Source organism: Panthera pardus, unplaced genomic scaffold, assembly GCF_024362965.1.
Source record: "Panthera pardus isolate Hobbes unplaced genomic scaffold, ASM2436296v1 HiC_scaffold_11, whole genome shotgun sequence".
Taxonomy (NCBI): Eukaryota; Metazoa; Chordata; class Mammalia; order Carnivora; family Felidae; genus Panthera; species Panthera pardus.
The window spans coordinates 89,640,201-89,655,739 of NW_026526666.1; the positions used below are offsets into that span (position 1 = coordinate 89,640,201).

Below are 15,539 nucleotides of genomic sequence, written 5' to 3' on the forward strand. Positions count from 1 at the left end.
AAAGCATTCCCTGAAAGTCTGTCTTCTTCTGATATGAACCCCATAAAACCTAAAGGCTTTAGTGAGGATGTACATGGAACTTAGACTAAATTCAAGAGTTGGGACCGTACCCTTTTTAGCAACAATAGCTAAACTATATGCATATCGAATCTTCCCTTCCTCAAAATATAATGATGCTTATATCCCCAGAATTATAAACTTCTTCATTCTTGATAGGGGAAGAGTTAGTAAAAATTTTTGAATACAAACTTTTGAATTTCACCCACCCTCCAAAATTAGGACTCACTTATAGTCTAAGCCTCTCAACATAGTTGTTAAACTACTCTCACTCTCCATAGCAAACATCACTTCCACACTATTATCTGCTAAGTGTGGAAGCTCCTATGCCTCTGGTCAACAAATACTTTAATCTACCAAAGCATCTGAGTTCAGTATCACCAGCTGGTTATTAGCTCAACAAAATCTTGAACCTACACACACAAAACTGAAGTCATAAAGAGCACACAGAGCTAAAGCACATGATGGAAGGCACAATACAAAGAAACGAAGAATCAGGCGTCAATTCCACAGGTCTCTTAGAGTAGGTGGCCACAGCCAAACAAAAAAATTACCTGTCTACCTAGCCTTCATTAAATGTCTAAAGATAAATGCCTAAATAGGCATGCAAATTTGCATTTATACAGTAATAATCCTTTCCTATATAGCTCAGAGTTAAGGAACAATAAGAATATCACATCATTTCTACCTTTGGCCCATACTGGTATGTGTGCACGTTCATCCACACATTTCCCCCACATTGTTGTTTTCAACTGAACCAAATAAATTTTGAAAAGTTCTGTTTGTCCTCAACTTACTGCTTGTCCATTGGCTTCATAAAGTGGGCATTTTTGCTTGATCTTGGCCAGTTCCATATTTACTTGTTTGCTGACCACAGCCATGGGATTCCCTCCTAAAAAAAACTCAAACTATTATATTCAACACAACTATGAAAAGAGAACAAAAAATTGAAGCAAAAGTATTTTTACTAAAAATTTAAAATACTCAAAGCTTAGGGTACGTGAAGTATAGATCAAAAAATGCCCAAAGTAAATGTAGGATATATGAAATAGGTAAGATAAGCATAAAGAAGGAAAAAAACCCCATGTTAGTTAACATTTTATTATAGATCCTTCTAGATTTTGTGTGCATAAAATTAGAGACATACACACACAAAAGGATCATAACACATGTACTGTTTTGTAATCTTCTTTCAACTTAGCAATAAACTGGCCATCATTTCAGGTTAATATAAGGCTACATAATTTTTAGTGGCTGTATAGTTCACTTTGTATAATAATTTAATCTTCAGAACTATGGGTTCTAATGTTTTGCTGTGCCACATGTAAAAAGCTCCCAACAACATGGCTCACTTGTCATTTTCTTGGGATAATTTCCGAGAACTGAATCTGCTAATAGGTCAAAACATGTACAATTTAAATTTTGCATATAGTGATGTATCTTTTCAGAAAGACTATTTGTCAATCTACCTCTTATGAACACTAAGAACAGTATCCTAAACCAAAATATCTTAAAGCCACATTTACGGCTTTAAAACAGAAGCTTGATAATGAGTCTCAGACCTTGTTTAACAGGACACGACTAAGGACTACTTACCAAGACCTGTTACTACCATAGCTCCAAGATCAGCTACATAGTTTCCCTTGCGAAATGTAGCCACTCGTCCACCCACTCGATCCTGTTTTCAGAAATTAAATGGCTAAAATCATCAATTCTATTTTAACCATGAGAACCTGGCATGGTACCATCCCAGGCCTCTTCTTTTATAATTTAACAAGGTATAGTTTATACATAGCATGCAGTGTGGGCACAATGAGCAAACAAAGTTTAACTATTTGAGGGAGTGAAAGGTTAATGAATGACACAGAATTAAGTGACAGGGGATAGAAAACAATTTGACAGCCAGAAATACTATTTAACTATAGCTACTATTCTCTCTCTACCCGGCTGTCTCTAATACCATTTACTATACAGGCTGACCAAGGGCCACTCACACACAGAAAATATCTGTTCACAAATTGTAACGTAGCACTAAATGCCATCTTTCTACCACCATGTTCTGACTCTTGCCCTTCATCCCCTAAGTCAGCTGGGAATGACAGATGACTTCAACAAATGATTCTCCAGTGCAGCCCCATGCCCAGGGGCAGGGTGTCTACTGAGCATAAACTTTTGACAATAGCTCTCATTCCTCAACAGGCCCTGGTTTATCTCTGCTGACCAGGGAGGTTCCATGGGAAAAATTACTGAGCTGTAGTGATACTTCAATCATGGATATTATGAGAATACTCTGTAACCTCCAAATAAACAAAAGTAAAACAAAAACCTGTCAGCTAGATTAGGACCCTGCATGGGTAGGGATCATAATGATCCCATTATTCATCACTGTATTGCTAGTACACAGGGCAAGAGGGCACACAAAAGTTTCCTGAATTACCTATAAAATATTATTTTTAGTAAGACCACATAAAAATTATTTTGATTTCTTCATACTCTATTTGAAAAGAATATTTGAAAAAATTAGCATTAAAAAGCAACCTAGATTGTACTGCACAAAACATTTTGAAAGCTTCTATAAAATTTTAGATTTTTAGGTTACCTGAGAAGTGTTTGTTTTATTGTTCTTTTTTAAATGGTGTAAGCCCAGGGAGGCCTTTAAGCCACTGGAAGATAACTAAATATCAAAAATTACCCATGAAAATAATCTGAATAGTAGCATCCTAATTTGATGTTCTTTTTTCCCCCACTCTGTGCCATCATCCCTTTCCTCCTTCAATTTCCATTTCTCTTTCTAGGACAAATGATAAGGGAACCAATATACTGGCCTCATCAGGCCCTCAAGACAGCTGCTGCCTGAGAAGCACCTCTTTTACTATTAAACAGGGAACACAATTCACTATGTTCCACACTAAAAATAACTGCCACCTGCACAGGGTACGTCCATGAAGGCCCGAAATTTGAAAGCTAACTGCAAGAAACAATGACTTGAAAATATCCGTCAAAGGGCTATATGGACCATTCACAAACTCTAAATACTCACTGAACACCTTTCAAAGCTTTACTGTCAAAAATGCTTTATCCAATATAGTAACACTATCTAAAACACTATGAGTACTATATAAATCAGTTTGGTTTCGTTCAAGTTGTAGGATTCATTAATTTGCAACAGATAATTTCTTATTGCACTGACGAATACCTATCATATTTCTATTAGGTTAGCTCCTAAACACAAAATAAAATTCTTACCCTGGCTTCCAAAAGTGTAACATCCATTCCGAAACTTTGTAATTGACGAGCTGCTGCCAAGCCAGAGACCCCAGAGCCTATGATAATTACCTTTCCTGTCTTTTTAGCTAAAAGTAAAAAACAAAAATTACAATATTTGGTCGTAGGTTTAAGAATTTGTATTCATCATTTTTTTAAATCATGAAAACCTCTAGGTTCTTAACATATCATGATGTCTTACCAAGTAAACAGTTCACTTATTTTCAAAATAGAGAAACTAATACAAATTAGCAAATATCTGAAACTTATAAACTTTAATTCAATGTTAAAAATTTATAAATGAAATCCTTTAAACATTAACTTTCTCATTACACCTCAATCATCTGCTTTGGTATCTGTGACTGGTTAACTTATGACTATCTGTTTCATTTACTTCCCAATTATACTAGGACAATTTGAGTAGCCAATTTATTCTTAAAGCTGTTTTCTTTCAGCTGTACTTCTGCAGTCCTTAGTATCTCTTTTTGCAGAATTATTAAAGCATCAAAAATAAATAAATATATGTGTTAATTCCCAAAATATCCCTATCTCCTGGATTCCTGGCAGTATAAAGAACTGGTCAATGAGAGAAAACCTCAAATCTCTGCTTTCATAACAGACTTCTCTTGTTTTTAACAATTTTTTTTTTAATGTTTATTTATTTTTGAGAGAGAGAGACAGACAGAGTGTGAGTGGGTGAGGGGCAGAGAGAGAGGGAGACACAGAATCCGAAGGAGGCTCCAGGCTCCAGGTTCTGAGCTATCAGCACAGAGCCCGATGCGGCACTCACAAGTTGCGAGATCATGACCTGAGCTGAAGTCGGACATTTAACCGACTGAGCCACCCAGGCGCCCCAACAAATTTTGTTTTCTGATTTTTCTTAAATTTGAAATTCAGAATCTTTCACTAAAGTACACCTGTCAGACCAGAAACTACAAGAAATGCACATTTATGAAGAGATTTTACTTTAAATCTCTTTAGACTAAGAAATTTAAAAAAAAATGCTAAAAGCCTCCTAGAAATAAAACAGAGTCCTAGAATTGTAACTTAAGACCACGAAGTCCACTGGCCAAGTCCTTACTTGGTAGGGGTTTTATCCTTTTGTAGATGCCGAAGTTGATAAGACCGTGACGCTCTAAATAACTGTGAACTCGGTGGACAAGCACAGTGTCACCTACGGAATAAATGGATTTTACAACATATTTATATTTTAGGCAGCTTAAACAGAAAGCTCTTTAACTCTTCTGTTTTTCCATCATGAAGTTATTCTGTAGTACATATTATCCACGAGCCTCAGATAATGTGACTCCTTTAGAAAAGTGATTCCTAGCATATTAGTCTATGATGTAGTCCAAAACGCATATCATAGAATTTGCTATTTTAAAAAAGGACAATACGCTATAGATGAAATAAAGGATAAAACCAACCCTTTAAAAGTAGTATTATATCAGTTACTTTGACAAAAATTTTTCAAGACTTTGTTGGTGGCAAGTGGAAAATGAGAAAGCCAGACAGCCAGCCAATCAAATGTCAACAAGGTACACCGTGGATTAACGTTGAAATGTAGTCCTTGGGAAATTATTAGCAATCTCTTGAACTTACAATGTAAAAACTAATAATTAAAAACACACATAATAGTTTTCTATAAGGCTTATTTTTGCATAGCACAAGGCAAAGATGGAAATATGAGTGAAAAACTCATTATCAGCGAACTATGAGCCAAAACTAGTCCCACTAAAAACACCACTTACTGTTGTAAGGCGCTTCTAATTGTTGAAGAGTGGCCTCAAAGGTCAGCTGAATCTTTGGATTATCCAACCACAACTGCAACTGTATTTAAATGATAGAAATTTTATTACACAAGCAGACATAGACTTTAAAATATCTTTTCAACTTTAAGGCCTCAAATATACACTTTCCTTTCATTGAAACAGTGAGGGTTATATTCCTGACAAACTGATAGAACACAAAGCCAGGTCAAATGAGTGAATTATTGAAGAAGCTGGAAGATGGCACAAAAACAGACACATAGACCAATGGAATAGAATAGAGACCCCAGAAGTGGACCCACAAATGTATGGCCAACTAACCTTTGACAAAGCAGGAAAAAATATCCAATGGAAAAAAGACAGTTTCTTTAACAAATGGTGCTGGGAGAACTGGATAGCAACATGCAGAAGAATGAAACTAGATCACTTTCTTACACCATTCACAAAAATAAACTCAAAATGGATGAAGGCCCTGAATGTGAGACAGGAAACCATTAAAACCCTAGGGAGAAAGCAGGAAAAAAACCTCTCTGACCTCAGCCGCAGCAATTTCTTACTCAACACATCTCCAAAGGCAAGGGAATTAAATGCAAAAATGAACTATTGGGACCTCATCAAGATAAAAAGCTTCTGCACTGCAAAGGAAACAATCAACAAAACTAAAAGGCAACCAGCGGAATGGGAAAAGATATTTGCAAATGACATATCGGATAAAGGGCTACTAGTATCCAAAATCTACAAAGAACTCACCAAATTCCACATCCAAAAAACAATCCAGTGAAGAAATGGGCAAAAGACATGAATAGACACTTTTCTAAAGAAGACATCCAGATGGCCAACAGGCACATGAAAAGATGCTCAACGTCACCCCTCATTAGGGAAATACAAATCAAAACCACACTGAGATACCACCTCATGCCGGTCAGAGTGGCTAAAATGAACAAATCAGGAGACTACAGATGCTGAAGAGGATGCGGAGAAATGGGAACCCTCTTGCACTGTTGGTGGGAATGCAAACGGTGCAGCTGCTCTGGAAAACAGTGTGGAGATTCCTCAAAAAATTAAAAATAGATCTACCCTATGACCCAGCAATAGCACTGCTAGGAATTTACCCAAGGGATATAGGAGTGCTGATGCATAGGGGCACTTGTACCCCAATGTTTACAGCAGCAATTTCAACAATAGCCAAATTATGGAAAGAGCCTAAATGTCCATCAACTGATGGATGGATAAATAGAACGTGGTTTATACATACAATGGAATACTACTTGGCAATGAGAAAGAATGAAATCTGGCCATTTGTAGCAATGTGGATGGAACTGCAGAGTGTTATGCTAAGTGAAGTAAGTCATACAGAGAAAGACAGATACCATATGTTTTCACTCATATGTGGATCCTGAGAAACTTAACAGAAGACCAGAGGGGAGGGGAAGGGGAAAAAAAAAAAGTTACAGAGAGGGAAGGAGGCAAACTATGAGAGACTCTTAAATACTAAGAATACCCTAAGAACTGAGGAACTAAGAACTAAGAATACTAAGAACTGAGGGTTGACGGGAGGTGGGGAAGAGGGGAAAGTGGGTGATGGGCATTGAGGAGGGCACCTGTTGGGATGAGCACTAGGTATTGTATGGAAACCAATTTGACAATAAATTATACACAAACACACACACACAATTTATATATATATAACGAAGAAGCTGCAAGATATTTAGCCTAAAAAAAAACAAAAAAAAACAAAAAAACCTAGTAACTTGCCAGTATCATACAGCTGACAAGGACCAACTCAGTTACAGGACTCTGGAGATACTGAGCAGGTAAAATCCACAAAATCAGGGGCACCTGGGTGGCTCAGTTGGTTGAGCATCTGACTCTAGCTCAGGTCATGATCTCACAGTTCATGAGTTTCAGCCTGGCTCTCTGCTGTCTGTGCAGAGAGCCTGCTTCGAATCTTCAGTCCCCACCCCACCCCACCCCACTGCCAGCTCCCTGCTTCTGCTCTCTCAAAAATAAACAAACATTTAAAAAAATCCACAAAATCAGGGGCACCTGGGTGGCTCAGTCGGTTGAGCGTCCGACTTTGGCTCAGGTCATGATCTTACAGTTAGTGAGTTCGAGCCCCGCGTCAGGCTCTGTGCTGACAGTCAAATCCTGGAGCCTGCTTTGGATTCTGTGTCTCCCTCTCTCTCTGCCCCTAGCCCACTCGCATTCTGTCTCTGTCTCTCTCAAAAATAAACAAACATGAAAAAAAAATTTTTTTTTAAATCCACAAAATCAAATGATCAATTAGATATGCAGAGGTGGCAGGGGGAGGGGGGAAGAGATGCCAAGGATATTCCAGTTTGGGGCTCGTACAACTAAATGAGTTGGTATGTTACTCACTAAACGAGGGCCACTCAAAGAAGGGATAATGAATTTAGTTTCAAGACAACCAAAAAGAGATACAAGACTAGAATCTAGATAAAGAGCTAGGGTTCTTAAGAGAGTTAAGGTCTGGAGCCATTTGCTTATGGGTGATAAATGAAGCCAATGTGCAGAAGAGGGGTCCTAGAGCAAAAATATACCAGAGGCAGGAAAAGACTGTAAGGAGCCTTAAGGAACTCCAACCAGTTCACAAAATGGCCTTTTTTTAAAGATAAGACTACAAGGCTGTCAGAGAAGACAAACAACCAGGTAGGCAGGAGAAAAAACAGAATACTGTGTTAAACTAAGTGTGTTTAAGAAGAAGGGAGTGGTCAATTATTTCAAATACTGCTGAAAAAGCAGTAAGATGGGGAATGAAAAATATTATGGTACCAACAATAGACTCTAACATAAATGCTCTTCAAACTGAATACACATCTGTAAAAATGCAAGACCAACTAAATACCACCACATTTAAGTCTTAGCTAAAAGTTAACTGCTCCACAAAGTTCAACAAAGAAATGTGGTTCTGTATAAATAAATACAATTACAAAGGGATATGACCAAATTCATAAGCACCCTCTACTTTTCTCGGTGGCCACGGTCAAGGCAAAATGGACTTCCTCACATACACACCAGGCCCAAGCTCCTCACCCTTCAACAGAAGCCGTTTTCCTCTGTCCGTCCTATAAAATAAAGCTCAAGTCATGGTACGTAGTTCAATAATCCTAACGTTGTGGTTTCAAAATCTAGAGGCAAAAGATGTAGTTTAAGATGAAAGAACTGAGGGGCGCCTGGGTGGCTCAGTTGGTTAAGTGGCCGACTTCGGCTCAGGTCATGATCCCGCGATCCGTGAGTTCGAGCCCCTCGTCGGGCTCTGTGCTGACAGCCCAGAGCCTGGAGCCTGTTTCAGATTCTGTGTCTCCCTCTCTCTGACCCTCCCCCGTTCATGCTCTGTCTCTCTCTTGTCTCAAAAATAAATAAATGTTAAAAAAAAAAAAATTAAAAAAAAAAAAATGAGAGAACTGACACAATTCTCATAAGAGAATGATTTGTGTTCAGTTTTATAGCCAGAGGCCACAACTCTAACCTGGGCCAGTCCTTACTTCCCGAAATCTGGATTTTGGTCACAGAATATAAATCAGAGAAAACAGAAATCACTGTAAACCAACCACTCAAATTCAAGTAAAGAATGAAAACTTCCCTCAGAAGAAACAACAAAAAAAATGACAATCTTATTGAAAAAGCCCATTCAGATCAAACGTTCATATGCTATACACAGAAGCTGATTCTAAGACAAACAAGTGTCGAAATATACAGTATGAATTTTCCATTCACTTTTTAAAAAAAAATCACCGTTTTTTTCATACACCCCAAATCCCTTTATTCTGTACTACGAGAACCCAGCACAACCCACCAATTACTCTAGCTAAATAACATTTAGCAATCTAAATTCAGCAGTGGTTTTGCAGTCTAATACACAATATAAAGAAGTTAGTGGTAGCTAAAAAGCAGATATGCTAAAAATGACATCCCTGAACTATATTCAAAGTAGCTAAAATTACAACATAAATTTCTTTTACTTTATATCACCTTAGAGTATAAAGAATATGTGCTGCCCTTTTCTACTCTATGGCTAAAAAATTTCTGATGAATAAAGGACATGAAAGAAAAATTCAGAGAAAAAATGGCTAATAAATGTGAAGAAGTCAGTCTAAGTAATTAAAGACATGGAAAAGAAATGAAATATTTTTAGTCTATTACAGCAGCATAGATTATCATCATTTTGATAACCAAAGCAAGGGCAAAGCAATGGGAGTGCCGACTGACTCAGTCTCTCTGGGAGGCAATTTGACAATATATATCAAAACTGGTCAATCGATGCAGAAAAGGCCTTTGACAAAATCCAGCACCCTTTCTTAATAAAAACCCTTGAGAAAGTCGGGATAGAAGGAACATACTTAAAGATCATAAAGGCCATTTATGAAAAGCCCACAGCTAACATCATCCTCAACGGGGAAAAACTGAGAGCTTTTTCCCTGAGATCAGGAACACAACAGGGATGCCCACTGTCACCGCTGTTGTTTAATATAGTGCTGGAAGTTCTAGCATCAGCAATCAGACAACAAAAGGAAATCAAAGGCATCAAAATTGGCAAAGATGAAGTCAAGCTTTCGCTTTTTGCAGATGACATGATATTATACATGGAAAATCCGACAGACTCCACCAAAAGTCTGCTAGAACTGATACATGAATTCGGCAAAGTTGCAGGATACAAAATCAATGTGCAGAAATCAGTTGCATTCTTATACACTAACAATGAAGCAACAGAAAGACAAATGAAGAAACTGATCCCGTTCACAACTGCACCAAGAAGCATAAAATACCTAGGAATAAATCTAACCAAAGATGTAAAAGATCTGTATGCTGAAAACTATAGAAAGCTTATGCAGGTAATTGAAGAAGATATAAAGAAATGGAAAGACATTCCCTGCTCATGGATTGGAAGAATAAATATTGTCAAAATGTCAATACTACCCAAAGCTATCTACACATTCAATGCAATCCCAATCAAAATTGCACCAGCATTCTTCTCGAAACTAGAACAAGCAATCCTAAAATTCATATGGAACCACAAAAGGCCCCGAATAGCCAAAGTAATTTTGAAGAAGAAGACCAAAGCAGGAGGCATCACAATCCCAGACTTTAGCCTCTACTACAAAGCTGTCATCATCAAGACAGCATGGTATTGGCATAAAAACAGACACATAGACCAATGGAATAGAATAGAAACCCCAGAACTAGACCCACAAACGTATGGCCAACTCATCTTTGACAAAGCAGGAAAGAACATCCAATGGAAAAAAGACAGTCTCTTTAACAAATGGTGCTGGGAGAACTGGACAGCAACATGCAGAAGGTTGAAACTAGACCACTTTCTCACACCATTCACAAAAATAAACTCAAAATGGATAAAGGACCTGAATGTGAGACAGGAAACCATCAAAACCTTAGAGGAGAAAGCAGGAAAAGACCTCTCTGACCTCAGCCGTAGCAATCTCTTACTCGGCACATCCCCAAAGGCAAGGGAATTAAAAGCAAAAGTGAATTACTGGGACCTCATGAAGATAAAAAGCTTCTGCACAGCAAAGGAAACAACCAACAAAACTAAAAGGCAACCAACAGAATGGGAAAAGATATTTGCAAATGACACATCGGACAAAGGGCTAGTATCCAAAATCTATAAAGAGCTCATCAAACTCCACACCCGAAAAACAAATAACCCAGTGAAGAAATGGGCAGAAAACATGAATAGACACTTCTCTAAAGAAGACATCCGGATGGCCAACAGGCACATAAAAAGATGTTCAACGTCGCACCTTATCAGGGAAATACAAATCAAAACCACACTCAGATACCACCTCACGCCAGTCAGAGTGGCCAAAATGAAGAAATCAGGAGACTATAGATGCTGGAGAGGATGTGGAGAAACAGGAACCCTCTTACACTGTTGGTGGGAATGCAAATTGGTGCAGCCGCTCTGGAAAGCAGTGTGGAGGTTCCTCAGAAAATTAAAAATAGACCTACCCTATGACCCAGCAATAGCACTGCTAGGAATTTATCCAAGGGATACAGGAGTACTGATGCATAGGGGCACCTGTACCCCAATGTTTATAGCGGCACTCTCAACAATAGCCAAATTATGGAAAGAGCCTAAATGTCCATCAACTGATGAATGGATAAAGAAATTGTGGTTTATATACACAATGGAATACTACGTGGCAATGAGAAAAAATGAAATATGGCCTTTTGTAGCAACATGGATGGAACTGGAGAGTGTGATGCTAAGTGAAATAAGCCATACAGAGAAAGACAGATACCATATGGTTTCACTCTTATGTGGATCCTGAGAAACATAACAGAAACCCATGGGGGAGGGGAAGGAAAAAAAAAAAAAAAAAAAAAAAGAGGTTAGAGTGGGAGAGAGCCAAAGCATAAGAGACTGTTAAAAACTGAGAACAAACTGAAGGTTGATGGGGGGTGGGAGGGAGGGCAGGGTGGGTGATGGGTATTGAGGAGGGCACCTTTTGGGATGAGCACTGGGTGTTGTATGGAAACCAATTTGACAGTAAATTTCATATATTAAAAAAAAAAACAAAAACAAAAAACTGTTCCTATTTTTTGACCAAGTAGTTTTCCTTCTAGGACTCTACCATTAGGAAATAATAACCAGAGATAGACTCAAGAATGTATAAAGCTACTCAGAGCTTAATAAAGCACAAACGGACATTTAAATGCCTAAATTAAAAGTATGACTCAACTGTCAGATAAAATATTATGCAGACATTAAAATCAAGCATTTAGCCTGAGAAGGAGGTTGAACGAGATGACAAGAACAGAGTAAGAGTTTCTTTCATCCTGAGAAGGAAAGACAAATGATTATTTAAAAAAAAAAAAAAAAAAAAGTTTTGGAGAGCCTGGGTGGCTCAGTTAAGTGTCCAACTTCGACTAGGGTCATGATCTCACGGCTTATGAGCTCAAGACCCGCATCAGGCTCTGTGCTGACAGCTCAGAGCCTGGAGCCTGCTTCAGATTCTGTGTCTCCCTCTTTCTCTGCCCCTCCCCCATTCTCTCTCTCTCTTCCTCAAAAATAAACATTAAAAAAAAAGTCTGGGGCACCTGGCTGGCTCAGTCAGTAGAACACCAGACTCTTGATCTCCGGGTTGTGAGTTCGAGCCCCACATGTGGTGTGGAGTTTATTTAAAATAACAGGGATGTCTGGGTGGTTATGTCAGTTGAGCATCCAACTCCTGATTTTGGCTCAGGTCATGATCTCATGATTTGTGGGATCAAGCCCCACATCGGGCTCCATTCTGACAGTACAAAGAGTGCCTTCTTGGGAGTCCCTCTCTCCCTCTCAAAATAAACATTTAAAATAAATAAAAAAATTTTTTTAAGTTTAAATAAAGATTCTTTGCATTTATGAGGTTATGAAGAATGAAAAGGATGCAAAGAATGTATGGAAATAGCATTTCAATTTTTTAAAAACAAAAATTAAGTATACTTCTAAAAAACTACCTGAAGAGAAAAAAACAACTAACTTTTAACAATGGTTACCTCTGGATAGTGGTACATGTTATAGATAATTTTATTATAATTCTTTCCTCTCTTTTTCCCCATATTCTCCATAAAAGTAATAAGCACTATTAATAATCCAAATGGAAAAAAGCAGACATGAAAACTTACTGTGCGGTTTCTAATGAACAGAAAAACCTTCTGGGTCTGCTGTGGTCCACTGATAATATCTGGAAAACAGGCTGCTTCTTGAGAAGTCATCCGGTCATGAGGAAGTCTACTCTGGAAAGCTGCACCCTCCACACCTAGCAAAGAAAGCAAAGGACTTCTGGGAAACGTGCAAGTAAACACAAAACTAGGGATAACGAGACTGCGTTTTTTGCCTGAAGAACCCCTGTAAAGCTCTGCCTCATTCACAGACTGATCTTACTTCCTTTAAAAAATTTTTTTTTATTTTGCCCAAAAGCTCAACGTCTTTAGAATTTACTCACTTTTTTGAGCTTAACATTCCAAAAATTACAGTTTAGTAATGAGTGACACAATCTACCTTAGAAAACATAACAAAGCCTTGAGCATAATTTCTTCATCCACGACATAACTTTGTAACACTAGAAGATACTCTAATTAAAATTAGCATCACTGATAGTGCACATTAAATCTTAAAACTAAAGAACTAGAATAGAGGAAAATATGTGAACAGAAAAGCAAAAGAAACTAGAGTGAAAACACAACCATATGCTGTCTTTTAAGATTACAGCAGAGAACATGGAGAGGTCTTTAAGGTTTAATAACCAACAGTAAGGAACGCATATCTCATCAGTGGTACCACCCATTAGTTCCATAAGTCAATACCGGCAAACAGTGAGATCAGTTAGGCAGACTACGATGAAGACACAGAAGAAAGCAAGGAATTTACCTTTCCCAGCAAAAACATTGGGAATGCTTTACTACACACTGCAAGTAAAGTATGCTACTGCATACTGTATACTACATATACATATAATGTATACATATCCTCTATACAAGTAAAATTGTATTATTTTGAAATGTATTATTTTGAAACTCTTCAAATTGGGTATTTTTATATGTAGTTAGTACATCGTAGTAGTTAAGTACATCTTTCTAAGATGTCCTTACAAATATACTTACATGAATTTTACCTCTATCTCTAAGATCACCTTATAAAAGATATACTTAACTACCAGATCATGGAAATATCAAGACATGATTTAAAGAGTTTCAGAATTCAACACCACTGAAGTAATTATATGCAATCAAATAGGCTCCAGATATCCATATTTAATCATTTAAAGCACATAAAAAGAAGTTAGAAACACTGATAATGGAAACAAAATTAAAGGAAAGGCACAGTAAGACTAAGAAAATAAAAAGAACAAGGCAGGTAAAGATGTAACTTAGAAACTTATAGCTAAGCTATTAGGGTGTTGTTTCCACAAAGACATTAAACACTACCTAGAAATGGTTAACAAGAGGTCAAGCAAAAATGCCTAATGCTAATATGGACTGCATATTAAGAAACAATATTCTTGGGAGAGAAGAAAAATTTACCCACTGACAGTAGATAATGAGGACACATGTACTTACATTACTAAACCAACAATTCTCTCATTTAATGAATCTAACTTAAAAACTGTCAGGATGATTAATTATTCCCTAAGGAAAAAAATAATCAGTAAGAGCCATACTACTGAGGGTAGAACATGAAATTAAGGCAAGAAAAAAAAAGGCTGGCTATCAGGGATATAGGTTATTTCAGTAATGTGAAATTTTCTAAAACTATATATAGCTTTGATGTCCCTAGTCACCTACCACCCAATCAAAATAAACAAAAATTAAAACCAAGACCAAAAACATGTCTCATTATAATGGGCATTATCTACACAATAATCCTGAGTACTCAGAACAAATATCTCTTAAAATAGGTTACCTTCATAAGTGTATATGATTAACATGAAAACCAACGAACTCTACAAACCGTACTTCTTCCTCCCCAAAACGGGTAGTTTTCTTTTTTAGCTATACTAATTTCTACATGCTTATTAAGTCATCATTGAACAGCAATCCTACTGCAAAATATTACTGTCAAAGACAGTCAAAAAACCACATAGGGAAAAACACTAAATTTTATGATATTTGGCTCCTCATTCCAAGTGCTTGTATGTCAAAAATCACTCTAAAATAGTTGGCTAACTTTGACAATCTTGAGAATATGTAACAATTAAAAAAATTTAGGGGCACCTAAGTGGCTCAGTTAGTTAAGCATCTGACTTTGGCTCAGGTCATGATCTCGTGGCTCCATGAGTTTGAGCCCTACCTGGGGCTCTGTGCTGACAGCTCAGAGCCTGGAGCCTGCTTCAGATTCTGTGTCTCCCTCTCTCTCTGCCCCTCCCTTACTCACTTTCTGTCTCTCAAAAATGAATAAAATTTTTTTTTTTTTAATTTACATAAGTCATGTGGCAGTTTTAGAAGTATCTTTAGGGGTACCTAGGTGGCTTAGTCAGTAAGCGTCCGACTTCAGCTCAGGTCATGATCTCATTGTTCGTGGGATCAAGCCCTGCAGTGGGCTCTATGCTGACAGTGTAGAATCTGCTTCAGATCCTCTGTCTCCCCCTCTCTGTGCCCTGCCCCTGCTTGCTCTCTCTCTAAAATAAACAAACATTAAAAAAAAAAAAAAAAAAAGTGCCTTTAAATCAAACACCAAATGATTACCAAAAGGAATTAAAGAAGCCAAAAGTTGTGACACTAATATATGTGTGGAGTAATATTCTTCTCCATTTCTCTCTTCTACATAACATCCAAAACACCCGGTTATTCTTAAATACTTTGTCAATTTTTAAAAACAAAAAAGTCTCTACTCTGTAATTATTTTCTTCCTCTTGGTTTTTAGGGATGAAGACTATTATTTCAAGGAAGGAAGACCACTATCAATATAAAAGTGAAAATTGTATAACA

The 15,539-nt window shown here is 37.4% G+C and overlaps 1 protein-coding gene across 2 annotated transcripts in view; it reads right to left on the minus strand.

The window, feature by feature from the left end:
• KDM1A (lysine demethylase 1A) overlaps positions 1–15,539 on the minus strand; it is a 64,443-nt gene that overhangs the window by 23,217 nt on the left and 25,687 nt on the right. For both annotated transcript variants that reach the window (XM_053898824.1, XM_053898823.1), the window contains 6 exons: positions 12,738–12,871; positions 5,073–5,151; positions 4,403–4,495; positions 3,304–3,410; positions 1,654–1,735; positions 855–949 (listed from right to left, as the gene is read on the minus strand). In XM_053898824.1, the coding sequence (XP_053754799.1) occupies positions 855–949; positions 1,654–1,735; positions 3,304–3,410; positions 4,403–4,495; positions 5,073–5,151; positions 12,738–12,871 (590 nt within the window). The remainder of the gene's footprint in view (positions 1–854; positions 950–1,653; positions 1,736–3,303; positions 3,411–4,402; positions 4,496–5,072; positions 5,152–12,737; positions 12,872–15,539) is intronic.